The sequence below is a fragment of the Eurytemora carolleeae genome, unplaced genomic scaffold, assembly GCF_000591075.1.
Source record: "Eurytemora carolleeae unplaced genomic scaffold, Eaff_2.0 scaffold271, whole genome shotgun sequence".
NCBI classification, from domain to species: Eukaryota; Metazoa; Arthropoda; class Copepoda; order Calanoida; family Temoridae; genus Eurytemora; species Eurytemora carolleeae.
In genome coordinates, this window is record NW_019396164.1 from 17325 (window position 1) to 33226 (window position 15902).

At 34.8% G+C, this 15902-nt stretch overlaps 1 protein-coding gene across 1 annotated transcript; it reads right to left on the reverse strand.

The window, feature by feature from the left end:
* Positions 1 to 625: 625 nt before the first annotated feature.
* On the reverse strand, positions 626 to 15451 carry LOC111696915 (histone-lysine N-methyltransferase PRDM9). The gene is made up of 2 exons (XM_023466703.1): positions 15297 to 15451; positions 626 to 2672 (listed from the first exon to the last, which is right to left on the reverse strand). Exon 2 carries the CDS (start codon positions 2576 to 2578, stop codon positions 1319 to 1321), a length of 1260 nt encoding a protein of 419 aa, XP_023322471.1. The 5' UTR covers positions 2579 to 2672; positions 15297 to 15451; the 3' UTR covers positions 626 to 1318.
* Positions 15452 to 15902: the final 451 nt, after the last annotated feature.

Here is a 15902-nt window from a genome sequence, read left to right on the forward strand (position 1 = left end):
AGAAACCGGATTTTTGTTTCTTAATTATTAAATTATAAATTTGAAATTACAAAAAAATCTAGATTGTAAAAACATCACAGCATTGAGCAAATAACCAAGTTATCAATTAATTGCAAATATTTCTGAAAATTTACACTTTATGGAAGTTAAATTAGCTTCCTTCTTTTTTACTTTAACATTTTCCAATAAAAAATATGTTCATGCTAAAATACTGCTTTGAAATAAAACCATTAACGAATCTAAATGATTCTTGTGTGGAATAAGGGCAATAAATAAATTTGGATAATAAGGTTGGCAAGAAACAATTTCATTCTAGGATACGTCAAGAAAAAAATGTACAATTTTTCATTTGTTATAGGGGTAATGTTACATCGTCTATACGCAACATCCCCCCTACTGAACTTCTGACCTACTAACTTTCCGACCTACTACAGTATCGGACCTACGCCAGCTGTTTATTTTAGTATTAATATGAGGGTTAGGTTAGGTTAAAACAATTTCTGGGCCGAGCGCTGCGGCTAGGACAGGCTAGGGGGCCGAGCGCCGCGGCTAGGACAGGCTAGGGGGCCGGGCGCTGCGGCCACAAGTCCATATAGCAGCTGTAATACCACGTGCTAGTAGGTCGGATGTGTAGTATAGCGGATTTGGCGTAGGTCAGAAGTGGAGTATGGCGGATATGTGTAGGTCGAAAAATACACCACCGTTATAGGTTCAGATAATATCTAATCCAAACAATAATAAATTCACAAAATAAATAGATAAAATCTACGAAACTTTAATGGTAAGTTTAGTTTTACAGAGTATTTTAAAATTCACTTTGTTTTCAAGATTTAGAGAATTGATAAAGCATTCTTGATAAATTTCTTTGTTTACAAATACGATGACGTTTATCAAACATGACGGGAAACGATCAAGAAAAACATTTTTACAGAAAGTACCAAAAGTAAAATATCAGAAGTGTAAAATTTCACTTCAATCTTTTTATGTCAGATTCAAAATGAGTTAAGCTTAAGTTCCATGTCCCATGCATATAAAAAAATAAATCTGGTAACAGTTGCTCAGTGTATGTATAGGGAAGGTAACTGCAAAATACTGGTACGGAAGCTAAATGTCAAGGGTAGATGTATATGTATATATGTGAGAGTGTGGTTCAGGATGGTTAGGTTTAGGAGAAACCGGTCTCAACATATATCTGGAGTAAGTAGCGTCTCACCGCACATATCCTTCTCCTGCTATACCAATCAACCCAATAAACTTTGTCTGCGGAGGAAAAATATCATGTCTGTTCTTAGTCTGGGTAAGAAGAAAAACTAATCCTTTATAAATGATTACTCTCGTCTTGAACCCCGAGCTGTATCAAGGTTTGACCCGGAGATCTGGTTTCTAAACTAGATTTAACAGTGTGGGTTTGATGATGTTTCGCTAGATGAGCTTTCTGTCTAAAGCTCTTCCCGCAAACCTGACACGTGAACGGTTTCTCTCCTGTATGAGTTCTCACATGTACATTAACACTGTACTTGTCCTTAAACCCCTTGTTACAGATATGACAGTAGTGAAGCAGTCTGCATTCCTTCTTAGGTTCCTCCCGCACCCTTCGCTGATACTTTCTCACCTTGGCCATATGGCTGGAGATGGAAGAGGAGGTGTAGGTGGGACTAATGGACTCCTGGGTCTGGTTGCTGACTAGGCTGGATTTATGAAGCACTAGGTTCCCCGAGACATCCACCTCTATAGAGATGAGGTTCGAGGTTTCCGTGCTTGGTTCTGAGGTTACTCTGGTGTTGGGAAACAACTGACTAGCTCCATCCTTTAGACTGGCGATGGCTTCTTTGCCCTCAAGGGAAAGAAGAAAAATGTCCTCAACCTGCTTCTCTCCTCCGCTTTTAACAGTAGTTAACAAGGCCTTTCTGACCTCCTGAGGTTTAGATTCTGTAACCACGACGGTGGACTTTCCGGTCAGGGCCGACCTCAACAACGAGTTGTTGTTGTTATTGGTGTTATTATTGTTGTCATTTTTAGATTTCATATTTAATTGACTTGAGGTTATAATAATGTTAGTTTGTCGATTTATTAAACTCAACGCCTTCTCACTTATCCTAGAGGATGCTAGGACGGGCTGGGGTAGCTGGCTAGCTAGGATAGTAGCAAGAGGTTTAATATAAGATTTCACTGGTTTTATTGGTTCTAGTCGAGTACTTAACTCAACGTTCCAGTCTAGGGTAGTATCTAGACCATCAGAGGAGGATACAGAGGATTCAGCAGGATCAACCCTCTCAACCACACCAGCCTGGAGCACGTAGTTTAAATCCATATCCTGGTTCGTCTCAGGGGAGAACCTGGAATCCTCGTCCTCCTCCATCCGTCCGTCCTCCTTCAAGCAGATTCTTTCACCGTTGATCAGGGTTATATGAGTGTAGGACTCCTCCTCCTCCATGAGGAAAGGTGAGTTGGACCTCTTCACCTCCTTCTTCACCTCGTCCACGCTCACACCGCAGCGCAGAAGGTCACAGAGATCAGCCTCTGCTATGTCCTCGAACTGAAGGTCAGCAAGGTCAAGAATATCGTGCATGGCGAACATCTTGAGCAGGTTCAGTCAACTCCACCTCCTGTTGACTCTCTCTCTCTCTCTCTCTCTCTCTCTCTCTCTCTCTCTCTCTCTACCAATCCATTTCCTGAAAATATAAATATTAACAAATAAATCTAACAAAAAAAGTTACATTTAATAATTTCCTAATTATATCTTATTTGTGATTGTTTCCTGTTTCATGGTTTGTTTGGTTAAACTAATTTGTTTGATCAAGGTTTGATTTGATCCTGTAAACATTTATTTAATCTTATTAAAAACTTTATTTCCTTATTATTACTGATCAAGAAATAGTTGTACAAATTTTATGGAGCTGGTATATGCATATTTCAAGCCAGAATTTTTAGTTGTTCCATAATTATGTACTACATTAATTGTATAATTACAGTGCATTGTAACACGTGCGTTTTGGGTTCTTTATGCTAAATGTTATCATTAGTTTCTTCGAAGAATTACAAAAAACAAGGTTACAGGTTCCTTCGTTACGATCTGCATGGTTCCTGATTCCTACACTGTATACCTCTATACTTGGTTGCTGGTTCTTACACTGTACAAACCTACTTAGTTCCTGGTTCCAACACTTTGAAAACCTACTTCGTTCCTGGTTCATACACTGAACACATCTCTACTTGGTTCCTGGTTCCGTCAATTTACACCTCTACTTGGTTCCTGGTCCCTACAATGTGCAAACCTAATTGGTTCCTACACTGTACGTATATACTCGGTTTCTGCTTTCTACACAGAGTGCACAAACCTAATTGGCTCCTAATTCCTACACTATACAAACCTACTTGGTTCCAATTGTTCCTAGACTGGTTCCTTCATTGTACAACTATACTTGGTTCCTGGTTCCTACACTGTACACCTCTACTTGGTTCCTGGTTCCTACACTGTACACCTATACTTGGTTTCTGGTTCCTACACTGTACAACTCTACTTGGTTCCTGGTTCCTAACTGTACACCTCTACTTGGTTCCTGGTTCTTACACTGTACACCTCTACTTGGTTCCTGGTTCCTACACTGTACACCTGTTCCTACACTGTACAACTCTACTTGGTTCCTGGTTCCTAACTGTACACCTCTACTTGGTTCCTGGTTCTTACACTGTACACCTCTACTTGGTTCCTGGTTCCTACACTGTACACCTCTACTTGGTTCCTGGTTCCTACACTGTACACCTCTACTTGGTTCCTGGTTCCTACACTGTACACCTCTATAATACTTGGTTTCTTGTTTCTACAGCATTGAGTGCATATTGCAAGATATAACCAAGGTTACGCGGCGCTAGGGCGGTGTCTCTATGAAGACCCGGCTAAAAAGTTGCAAAAAATGTGCGTATAATACGGTCTGTTCGTGAATATATAAAGATGACGCATAATATCTCCGCGTAGATATTATAAGAATTACAGCACGCCCAAGATAAAGAATAGAGAGAGTGCTGAAACTATCATAAAATGATGACGGAAGTATGGTTAAGGATAAGGGTTCCACAGAAATACTTGGACACAGGAAGAAAAAATTACAGGGTGTCCCTCGAAACATGAAAGTTGTTGAATAGTCTTCTTTCATAACTTGTTAAGTTGTTTAATACCAAAGAGAATGATAACAAATATTAATTGGTAGTAATATTATGGTGATAAATTGATTTCAAAGTAGTATTTTGAGTGAAAGATTTGTTAATGAAATAAACTGTAAAAATCTTTAATATCTATGGAAGAACATATTCAAATTTTACACGAACTCTCATGTTTCGTGAGACACACTGTATCTAGGAATTCTCAGTTTTAAAAGACTGAAGTGAGGGGGATTACCCCCCCCCCCCGTATTAAAAATGGCGACTTAAGTGTTACATTTCGACATGTATGTTAATCATTTTTCTGTAAATAATGTTTATTGTTTATCAAGAATTATTTCAATATGATCATTAAGTAATAGTTATGCCATATATTTCTGACGAAAATATAATTTATAAAACATGATTGTTGTTTTTTTAATAAAAAATATTACGATTTTGTTGGTGTTTTTTTCCTGACACCCTGTGTATGCAATAGTGTTCCTATTCATGAAAACCAAATGTTTTATGGTAAAACTTTCCTCAACTTTTCTCAGGTCTTGACCATTAAAAGTTNATTACTAATTCCCCCTCCTTCTTACTCCCTAATTGAATTGGAAGCCTGCTTTAAGCTACAGAAAGAGTAAACAAATAAAATCTCCGATTTAACACGAACATCTGATAAGTTGAACTAAACAAGGAAAACACTAGTTTTAACAATAAATTAAAGAATGCTATTGTAGAATATAATTCTTTGCTCGATCTATGTGTGTTTAAATGTATTTAGTTTCAATTTGTAAATATCTTTGAATCCTTTCAATCGTTCTTCATATCAAATGAATCCCAAAGATAGGTATTTAGATTTTGACACAAACTGAAATTTTTTAATCCCATATATCTTTGTAAACTGATGGTTTAAACCATTGATATTTCAAACTTAGACTATTTGATCTGACAGAATTTATAGATTGCAAAATCAAGGTTTTACTATAAAAAGTTGCAAAAAATAGGGATGAGAAAATCAGAGCTTTTAAGGACCAAGAGTTTCCTATGAGATTCAAGAATTTTGTACAGGATCTAGAGTCTTTTTATTGCCAAGAGTTAAATTTTTAAATTCAAGAGTTTTTTTTCTTAAAGAGTTTCCTAATCCTCGTGTTAAAAACGATTTATTAAGTCAAGAGGTCGCTCGTCTAGTTGTAAGTTATAACCAGTTTTACAATGATGATTTTATATCTTTTCTACCCCCTGCTGGAGCACTAGGAGGGGGGGGAGGCGCTTTACAGCTTCAAGTTAGATCCATTCTTTAATGTAGGACACGTTTCCAAAATTTACCATGCTCATGACGCGTAAAACTTCTGAAATGTACGAATTATATTTAATCATTTAAAATTCGGTAATGGTGATGGACCAAACCTCTGTAGAGTAAAAAAAGAAGTGTTAGTTCCACAATTATTGAAAATATATTTCGGTCTGGGTTGACCCTCGTCAGTTCTTGAGATTGTTTCTGTCACAAAGATTAAAAACAATCCATATTTTATCAAGTACGTTGCACTGTTCACATTCGATTCAGTATGAAAATCAAGTTTGATAGACGGAAAAATAACCTTTTCCATTTAAAAGTCTTAAATATTTATTGTGGAGACATTAACACATTTTTTGCATTAAAGAAAAGGTTAGAGAAATATTTGTGCACAGAGAACGGGCAGGAAAGATATACAGGGTTACCCACAAAGGATGAGACTTCAGAGGAGACTGAACTATATGTTTTTAGTTTTTAACAAACGATTAAAAGACCATTTATGGCAAAAGGAATTGAGTCTTTGCCACAAACTCTACTTTTCTAAACCCTATATCTTTGGATTCCAATGTCGTAGACCTTAGATATTTCAAACTTTGAATTCTGTTCAAATCTGATCAAATAATATAAGTTTGACATATCAAAGATTTACGACATTGGGTTCTAAAGATATAGCTGGATTATACATTCAGAGTTTGTGGCAAAGACGCAATTCCTTTACAAATTTAGCTTACTAAATTGTATTTAAACATTTCAGATCGTTATTAAAGTCTCATCCTTTGATGATAACATTTTATATATATTTTGTCCTTGCCCAGTCCTTGGCTAATGTTGACAACACTAATGTAACAGATAAAGCTGGAGGTCTGCTCTTGAAAACATATTATTTGCAGATCTCTTTTTCTTCTTCTTTAGGTCAACAAATAATACAAATAAAAACTAAAAGTGTAGGACCAAAAGAAGAGAAAGAAAGTGAAGAATTACCAAATCAAAATCTATAAGATAAACATTAGAGCTGTTTTGCAAATATGGGGTAATTATGAACTAGAGACACGGGGGTATATTAAAAATGCAGAAGAGAGAAGAAGAACTGAAATAAAAAGATAAGCAAACAAGATTAGAAGAAATGGAAGAAGAAGATAAAGAGGAAATATGAGAAGAACTGAAAGAAGAAGATAGATATGGGAAGAACTGGAAGAAGAAGGTGGAAATATGAGAAGAACTGGAAGAAGAAGATGAAAATATGAGAAGAACTAGAAGAGAATATGAAAATATGAGAAGAACTGGAAGAAGAAGGTGAAAATATGAGAAGAACTGGAAAAGAAGATGGAAATATGAGAAGAACTGGAAGAAGAAGATAGATATGAGAAGAACTGGAAGAAGAAGAAAAAAAATATAAGAACAACTGGAAGGAGAAAATAGAAAGATGAGAAGAACTGGAAGAGAAGATGGAAATATGAAAAGAACTGTAAGAGAAGATGGAAATATAAGAAGAACTTGAAGAAGAAGGTGAAAATATGAGAAGAACTGGAAAAGAAGGTGAAAATATGAGAAGAACTGGAAGAAGAAGGTAAAAATATAAGAAGAACTGGAAGAAGAAGATGAAAATATGAGAAGAACTGGAAGAGAAGATAGAAATATGAGAAGAACTAGAAGAAGAAGGTGAAAATATGAGAAGAACTGGAAGAAGAAGAAAAAAATATGAGAAGAACTGGAAGAAGAAGATAGATATGAGAAGAACTGGAAGAAGAAGGTGAAAATATGAGAAGAACTGGAAAAGAGGGTGAAAATATGAGAAGAACTGGAAGAAGAAGGTGGAAATATGAGAAGAACTGGGAGAAGAAGAAAAAATATAAGAACAACTGGAAGGAGAAAATGGAAAGATGAGAAGAACTGGAAGAGAAGATGGAAATATGAGAAGAACTGGAAGAAGAAAAAAAAATGTAAGAACAACTGGAAGGAGAAAATGGAAATATGAGAAGTCCAATTCCAGAAGAATAAGATGGAAATAGGAGAAGAATTGAAAGTCAGAGATGGTAATATGAGAAGAACTGGAAGAGAAGATGGTAATATGAGAAGAACTGGAAGAGACGATGGTACGATTAGAAGGCTTGGAAATAGAAGATGGTAAACTGAGAAGAATTGGAGGAAGAAGGAAAGGGAAAATCTGGATGGAAGTAATTTTGAGTGGGTCACGGGGTTAGGTTCAAGAGAGAGAGAGACAATGAGAGAGATAGAGGATATTGCGTAACTTCTCTTATACCTTTATTGCGGCGTGGATGGGTGGAAGGGGGTTTGGGGATGAGATGAGGAGGTATTGTGGAGGTAGGGCTGTAGAAAAAAAGAAACCCACTGTGAATTTTGTTCATAAAAATCTCAGAGTTAATATTTTTGCACATCTATCTATCTATATTTGGTTTATCTCAAAACAGCTGAAATGATCTGGCAGACTTTTTAGTCTCTTCGATCCCTGTAAGATCTCTTCGATCCCTGTAAGAAAACAGAGTAGTTTATAGCCGGACATAATAAAAAACTTTGCCTCATAAAAACATTCTACTTTGAAAAGATTTTTAGTTTGATCCCTGTATCCCTGTATCCCTGTATTCCTGTATTCCTGTATACCTGTATCCCTTTATCCCCGTATCCCTGTATCCCTGTATCCCTGTATCCCTGTATCCTGTATCCTGTATCTCTGTATCCCTGTATCCTTGTATCCCTGTATCCCTGTATTCCTGTATTCCTGTATCCCTGTATCTCTATATCTCTGTATCCCTTTATCTCTATATCTCTGTATTCCTATATCCCTGTATTTATGTATCCCTGTATCCCTGTATCTCTGTATCCCGTTATCCTAGTATCCCTGTATCTCAACGTAAAGCCTGAGTTCCATGAGGTTTTTCCATTGTTAAGCCAATATGTGGTTTCACAATCATTGTTTCAAAACAGAGGATGAGAGGAGGGGGGGGGGGTGCAGGGAGGAAGAGTCAGGAGTGGAAAGTGGGGTGGGATCTAGTGTCAACAGGAGCAGGAGGAACAGAGAGAATATTGGGATTTTGTTGGGTTTTGATAGAAAATTTTAAACAATAGCATGAAGAAGAGATGATTACTGATCTAAGTTCTAACCTATGACCTGTTTTACTTCCCCCTTCTCCCCATCCTGACATAGGGCTTTATTACTCTCTCATCGTCACCTAGGACTTTATTATCTACCCCTTATCTAATAACTTGCTCTACTCCCCATTGCCCTTGTACTTATCCTGCTCCCCATCCTAACTAAGACACTTATCCTGCTTCCCATCCTAACTAAGACACTTATCCTGCTCACCATTCTAACTTAGGAACTTATCCTGCTCACCCATTCTAACTTAGGAACTTATCCTGCTCCCCATCCAAACTTAGGAACTTATCACGCTCCCCTTCCTAACTTAGGCACTTATCCTGCTCCCCATCCTAACTTGGGCGCTTATTCTGCTACCCATCCTAACTTGAAAACTTATCCTGCTCTCCATCCTAACTTTGGAACTTATCCTGTTCCTATAACTTACATAAGAACTTATTCTTCCTTCCCCTCCCAACCTAACCGGTAAACATATCCTCCTCCCTTTTCTTAATCTAGGTAAAGGAATTGGGACTGATATTTTCCTATTCTCCTCTAAACATGAATTTGAGAATCTAGTGATAGTGATAGTGATATATGTCGGGGGAGGAGGGGGGTTATGCATATACAGGAGAATCATGGTTCTAATATAAATATGATTCCTCTGACCCAGATACATTTAAGCCAAGATGTAAAGTGGTATACTAGGACTATAGTCTGCACCTGGGGGAGGGGGGGAATGAAGGAAAATATATATTTAACTATGCATGCCCTAGTATAATGTATTTGACTAGGCATGCCCTAGTATAATGTATTTGACTAGGCATGCCCTAGTATAATGTATTTGACTAGGCATGCCCTAGTATAATGTATTTGACTAGGCATGCACAAGCAGGATGTATTTGACTATGCATGCTCAAGCAGGATGTCTGAAATTTAATAATAAATATGATTTCCTCATAGTTTAAATATGAAACCAAAGGTGCCATGGCAATTCAATGCTGTAATGTTAATATATTATTTTTCTCACGTTAAATATTTTGATTATGGCTATTTGCTACAGTGAGAAACAGAAGACTGCGAAATAGTAAGACAACATTAAGGAACACTGGGGCTGTGTGCACTGCACAATTGCTATGTCTCTTGTTCCTTGGACTATTCAGAGTCATAATTTGAGTCTAACAGTCGTCTTCCTATTTCAGAGTTTTCTGGTTCTCACTGTATATAAACTAGGTGTATTTGATGCCTGTGATATAGCTCGAGTTTTACACTGATAGGATGCTGTGTATATGAATCTATACATATATAGAAACCACACGGAACCACTATGCCTATATTAGGAGCTAGATGTAAAACCAGTTTAAATATCAAGGAAATTCTTCATCAATGCTCTTTTACACGTTCTCGACTCACACTTTTCACACTCTACAATATCCATTCTAGTTCAGAATCAAACCAAACTTTTTACCAAAACCTAGATGAGTAAGGAGGAATAAAACTTACCCTGTGAATAAGAAGGAACCAACTAGCCCGGAGTAAGAAGAAATAAAACTAGCCCGGAGTAAGAAGAAATAAAACTAGTCCAGAGTAAGAAGAAACAAAACTAACCCAGAGTAAGAAGAAACAAATCTAACCTGGAGTAAGAAGAAACAAAACTAACCCAGAGTAAGGAGAAACAAAACTAACCGAGAGTAAGGAGAAACAAAACTAACCCAGAGCAAGATGAAACAAATTAGTCCAGAGTAAGAAGAAACAAAACTAACCCGGAGTAAGAAGAAACAAAACTAACCTGGAGTAAAAAGAAACAAAACTAACCCGGAGTAAGAAGAAACAAAACTAACCCAGAGCAAGATGAAACAAATCTAACCCGGAGTAAGAAGGAACAAAACTAACCCGGAGTAAGAAGAAACAAAACTAACCCAGAGCTAGATGAAACAAATTAGTCCAGAGTAAGAAGAAACAAAACTAACCCAGAGTAAGAAGAAACAAAACTAACCCAGAGCAAGAAGAAACAAAACTAACCCAGAGTAAGAAGAAACAAAACTAACCCAGAGTAAGAAGAAACAAAACTAACCCAGAGCAAGGTGAAACAAATCTAGCCCGGAGTAAGAAGAAACAAAATTAACCCTCACTAACCCAGAGTAAGAAGAAACAAAACTAGCCCGGAATAAGAAGAAACAAAACTAACCCAGAGCAAGAAGAAACAAAACTAGCCCGGAGTAAAAAGAAACAAAACTAGCCCCGAGTAAGAAGAAACAAAACTAGCCCGGAGTAAGAAGAAACAAAACTAACCCGGAGTAAGAAGAAACAAAACTAGCCCGGAGTAAGAAGAAACAAAACTAGCCCGGAGTAAGAAGAAACAAAACTAGCCCGGAGTAAGAAGAAACAAAACTAACCCGGAGTAAGATGAAACAAAACTAGCCCTGAGTAAGAAGAAACAAAACTAACCCGGAGTAAGAAGAAACAAAACTAGCCCGGAGTAAGAAGAAACAAAACTAACCCGGAGTAATATTAAACAAAACTAACCCGGAGTAAAATTAAACAAAACTAACCCGGTGTAAAATTAAACAAAACTAACCCGGAGTAAGAAGAAACAAAACTATTCCGGAGTAAAATTAAACAAAACTAACCCGGAGTAAAATTAAACAAAACTAACCCGGTGTAAAATTAAACAAAACTAACCCGGAGTAAGAAGAAACAAAACTAACCCGGAGTAATATTAAACAAAACTAACTAAGAAAAAGGAGTAGAAATAAACCTTACTTTGCAAAGAGTTCTTACCATGACATGTGTATTGTGTTGTATTGTAGAACGTTGAGAATCTCTTTAATTGTTTTAAATTCCTTTAAACCTTTTGTTACTAAAAATGATTACAAGTTACGTTTCATAATTGAATAGTTTTTAATAGTTCCGGTATGTGTTAAATGTATAGTATGACATTGCAAAATTATAAAATTGCACACACACACACAGCCAAATTTTGCAAGTAATTCATACATAAACGTCCATTAGTACTTGTAAATATTAGTTTAGAGGTGTTAAAATGTCACAGGTTTTGTTCTAAAAAAAGTGAAATTAAAGTTTAAGAATAAGAAGACAAAAATATTCTTATTTATCAATGGAAATATGATCGTATTTTGCTCGAGGATTTTTTAGAAATATCAAATGATTTGAAAACGACCAATATGGCCATAAGAACCAAATTTTTAAAGTTTTGCAAAAACATATCTCAGTTTATGTGGGTTACGATTAAATTATGATCATGTGGTTGAAAATTAAGCAAATTGCAGCATACCATTCAACTCAAACCAAATCCGATATCCTCGTATCTACATTTGTCATTGAAAAAAAAGAACAAATCTTGAAGAAATATTATACTGTTTATATTTTTTTATGTATTTTAATTATTTTGAATAAAAACTTAATTCTTGTAGATTTTTTTTACTTGAAAAAAGTGTACAGTGTATCTACGAAAAATATACATTAGAAAAAAAAATTAAAATTCTCAAAAAATAATTTTTTTCCTAAAATAAATCATTTATGGTAAAGTATTGCCATGGTTTTGAGAATAATTTTTAAAAATGGATAAAAGCTAGAGTTGCAGAGACCCCAGATTTTTAGATTGAGATATCTAGTTTGTAATTAGTCTATGGACATATATTTCATTAAAACCACTAGTGAACCTAACAATGAACGAATCAAATTATTACTTGACTGGTGTTGCAGTTGAAAAAAGTGCAACAGTCTAGTGGAGAGAAGAATACTATAGTTTTGCGCACTGCACTGTTCTGGAGCACGTTTGCTCGCGCTAATCTGATATATATTCTAGTCTCTTTTATTCTTTTTAATTTTATTCTATTCTATTCTATTATATTCTATTCTATTCTATTCTATGCAGCTCTAATCTAGTATCTTTATACACATATCCTATCCTAATAATTCTATCCTATGCTCTTCTTTCTTCTTCAATCCTATTTTATTCTTTTGATTTAGTAATTATGTTAAATAATAGGAAGCAGAGTTCCATTGTAGGAAAACATGTTGCATGAAAGGCAATACCATGTATTATAGAAGAACACATGGAATTCCACAGTAAAGCTATGTTCCTGAATTGAAACATTGTTCAATGAAATGGTTTGTTATTATTCCATAATATCAAATGTTATTTCATTAAATGAATCCAAGTTAGAAAAACAAAGTTTTAATTAGAATGTACATCACTTGCTCTTTATGTTTAACAAGAAACTATATGTGTGCAACAAGAGAAAGAATAAATTCTTTTGAAACTCAGAACAAACATAAAGAAATTTTAAAAAGTTAACTGAATTGGCGAGTTTTAAAATTTTCAATCAGTAAAATGACGTCACAGGAATGTTGAGTTGACAGCTGATTTTCCCAGGGATTTCATAACCTTTACAAATCCGCCAGTTCTCAAGCCGTTTATAGAGAAATCTTTCATTTCATTTTATTCAATTACAAATATATTTCTATTTTCAACTCTGCCAATTTTTGTTTTTATTTTGAAAGGTGAATACATGATTTTGTATATTCTCTTATTTTATGTATGATTGATGGTTTGATGGATCGATAGGTTTTTCAGAGCAAAACTTTTATAAGAAATTTTCCAAATTCTCAATTTTCCAGGTTTTCCTTATACCGTCTTGGAAAAAAATCAGGGACGGCTTTCCAAAGAAATTGAGTCTTTGCAAAGACTCAATTTCTTTTAATCCATATATCTTTACAACCTGATTGCATAAAGATTTTAAATTTCAAACCTGTTTATTTGATCCAACATAGTTCATAATTTGAAATATCTAAGATCTAGCAACATAGGGTTGAAAGATATAAGGATTATAAATCAGAGTTAGTGACTTAATTCCTTTGAGTATGGCGAAGAAATCCTTCCAAATCAAGTTTCGTTTTAACTTGTTTTTTAAGAAAAGGAACTGAGATCTTGTCACAAACTGGGGCATATTCAGGGGGGACTAGTGAAATCTATTGATTTCAGGGGGTTTTTAGGCCCCAACGAGTGCTGAGCCCCCCCTGGAAAGAAAAAAAAATTTAAGCCCCCCCCTGGACAAATTCCTGAATACGCCCCTGGACTCACAAACAATGATTTTTATGTCGTTGCAGCTCGGTGTCGTGGATCTTTGATATTTCAAACATTGAATTCTGTTAAATCATATAGTCTTAGTTTGAAATATCAAAGGTTTTACACCATTATATAGGTTGCAAAAATGTAGATATTAGAAAATTTGAATTTATGGCCAGAAAGAGCTCAGTTCCATTTCTGAAAAATTACGAATTTTAACTTAAAAAATCTTCAGCTTTCAGAAAGTGCTAAAAATCATCTTTTAGACTTAATAATTTTTTTTTTTTTTTTTGGGGGGGGCAGGGGTACTTTTAATATCCAAATCTTCCACGTTATTTCAGTATAGGTCTAATATTGTTAAATATGTTTAATTTATCTGGAGTTTTTAGTATTAATGCTTTATCAATATTAGGAAGATGATGGAACTATATTCATCAAATATCAAAAGAAACCTATTAAAAATAGTTTCATAGATAGATAGAGAGATAAATATTAAGAATTTTCTGGAAGATGTTTCAGAGGGGAGAATAGTTAATTTAGTGTTAAGTTCTAATATCAAACTTTTCGGCAAAATTTTGTCAACAATTTGTGAGAGAATTGGCTTATGATTCTAACCGCAATATTTTGTTAATAATAATTAATTTTACTGTTTTAATATAAATAATTTTAAAACTTTTTTCTTATAGACATTTATTTTTGTGTATTGAGGAATAGATATTTGTCCGTATTGATAGGTAGATAGATATTTGTGAAGATAGATAGATTTATTATATCAACACAATATACAGGTTTATTTAATATCCATGTGTCCTCAAATATTTGACAGATGGTTTCTTATAAACCTTCATACATGGATATAAACGGTAAATATATTCGCGCCATTAGAAATCCATTCAATTTTACATATACGTGTAAAATATGTATTTTGTATTTGTACAGTGAGCACCAGAAAACTGTGGGATTGTCCCCAAGGATTGTTGAAACTGATAGTAAAAGGTTTAAGGCACTTACAAAAATACATTTCAATTAAAAGAAAAAATTAGACTTCAAGATTTCCATTGCTTTCTGGCTCTCTGCATTGTGTATTTTTTATATATATAAAAAGTTCAAAAGAATTTAGTATTTATCAGTTATTCACAAACTTTCAACATTTTCACTCAATTTTCCTTGCAGCAGATTTTATGTGATCTGATTTCAGAAATTTTAAAACTTTTTATTAAAATAAAATGTTTCCTAAACTTTAAAATTTAAGCACCAAAAAGAACAACTTTTCATATTCAATAATGTACCTATTACTATTTTTTTCGATTATTAATTATTATTTTTGATATTTCTAGCAATTTAACTGCTTAGGGACTGTTGGGACTGATTTCATGTAAATTGTATTTACGTATTCTGTATAAAATCTGTCTGTGTTTTTATTTTTATATGTCTAAAAATAATCCTAAATATAATTTTATATTTATAGTTTATTGAATAAAATGTAAAGTTTAAAAACTGAAATATTATATATATATAGATATATAACATGTATGATATATATCTATATATATATATATATATATATATAAAATCTACGTCTTTAGCTGCGGGAATGTGACCGTGACAGAAGGAAACCTGTACAATCTTGATCTAACACTTTCATTGCATTACACTGCTGTACACTCACTTACTTGTGTTTTCATTCAACCCTCCTCATCCTACTCTTATACCGGAGATAGATATCGTCCTGGTCCTCTGGAGAAATCTAGTCCCAGCATGGTTTAGTTTCACTGGAAGGTCGGTATGCGGATACAGGTGGTTTGGTATCTGTCAGGATACTGCAGGCTGATCCGTCCCAGGATATCTCCCCCCCATACACACACCAGGCGTTCAGGTCTCCAGACAAACTTTTCCGGGTTCTATACGAAGCAAAACTAATCCAGGGTGTAAACTAATAAAAAATAAAATTTTTTTATTTATCATTACTATTTTTCTTATTTTATTGTGGAATGAAGTGCATCAAAGTTGAAAGTTTGATGCGTAATATATGAACCAGCCGAGAGAAGGCCTGACCCGGGCCTGTGTACCAAAGCTGGAGATTTAAATACCAGAACTGGCGTAGGATGGAGAACTGAACAAAGGGAGATATAGTTAGTTGGAAGATACTTCACTTTGATTACTGTGAGAGAGTAATAGTTCCTTGTTTTAAAGGAACGAGTTGATGAGATCATGCCCATTGGTTCAGCATTGATAGTTTACAAGCTAGTGTCTGTGTTGACATTAATAGCTGACAAGGA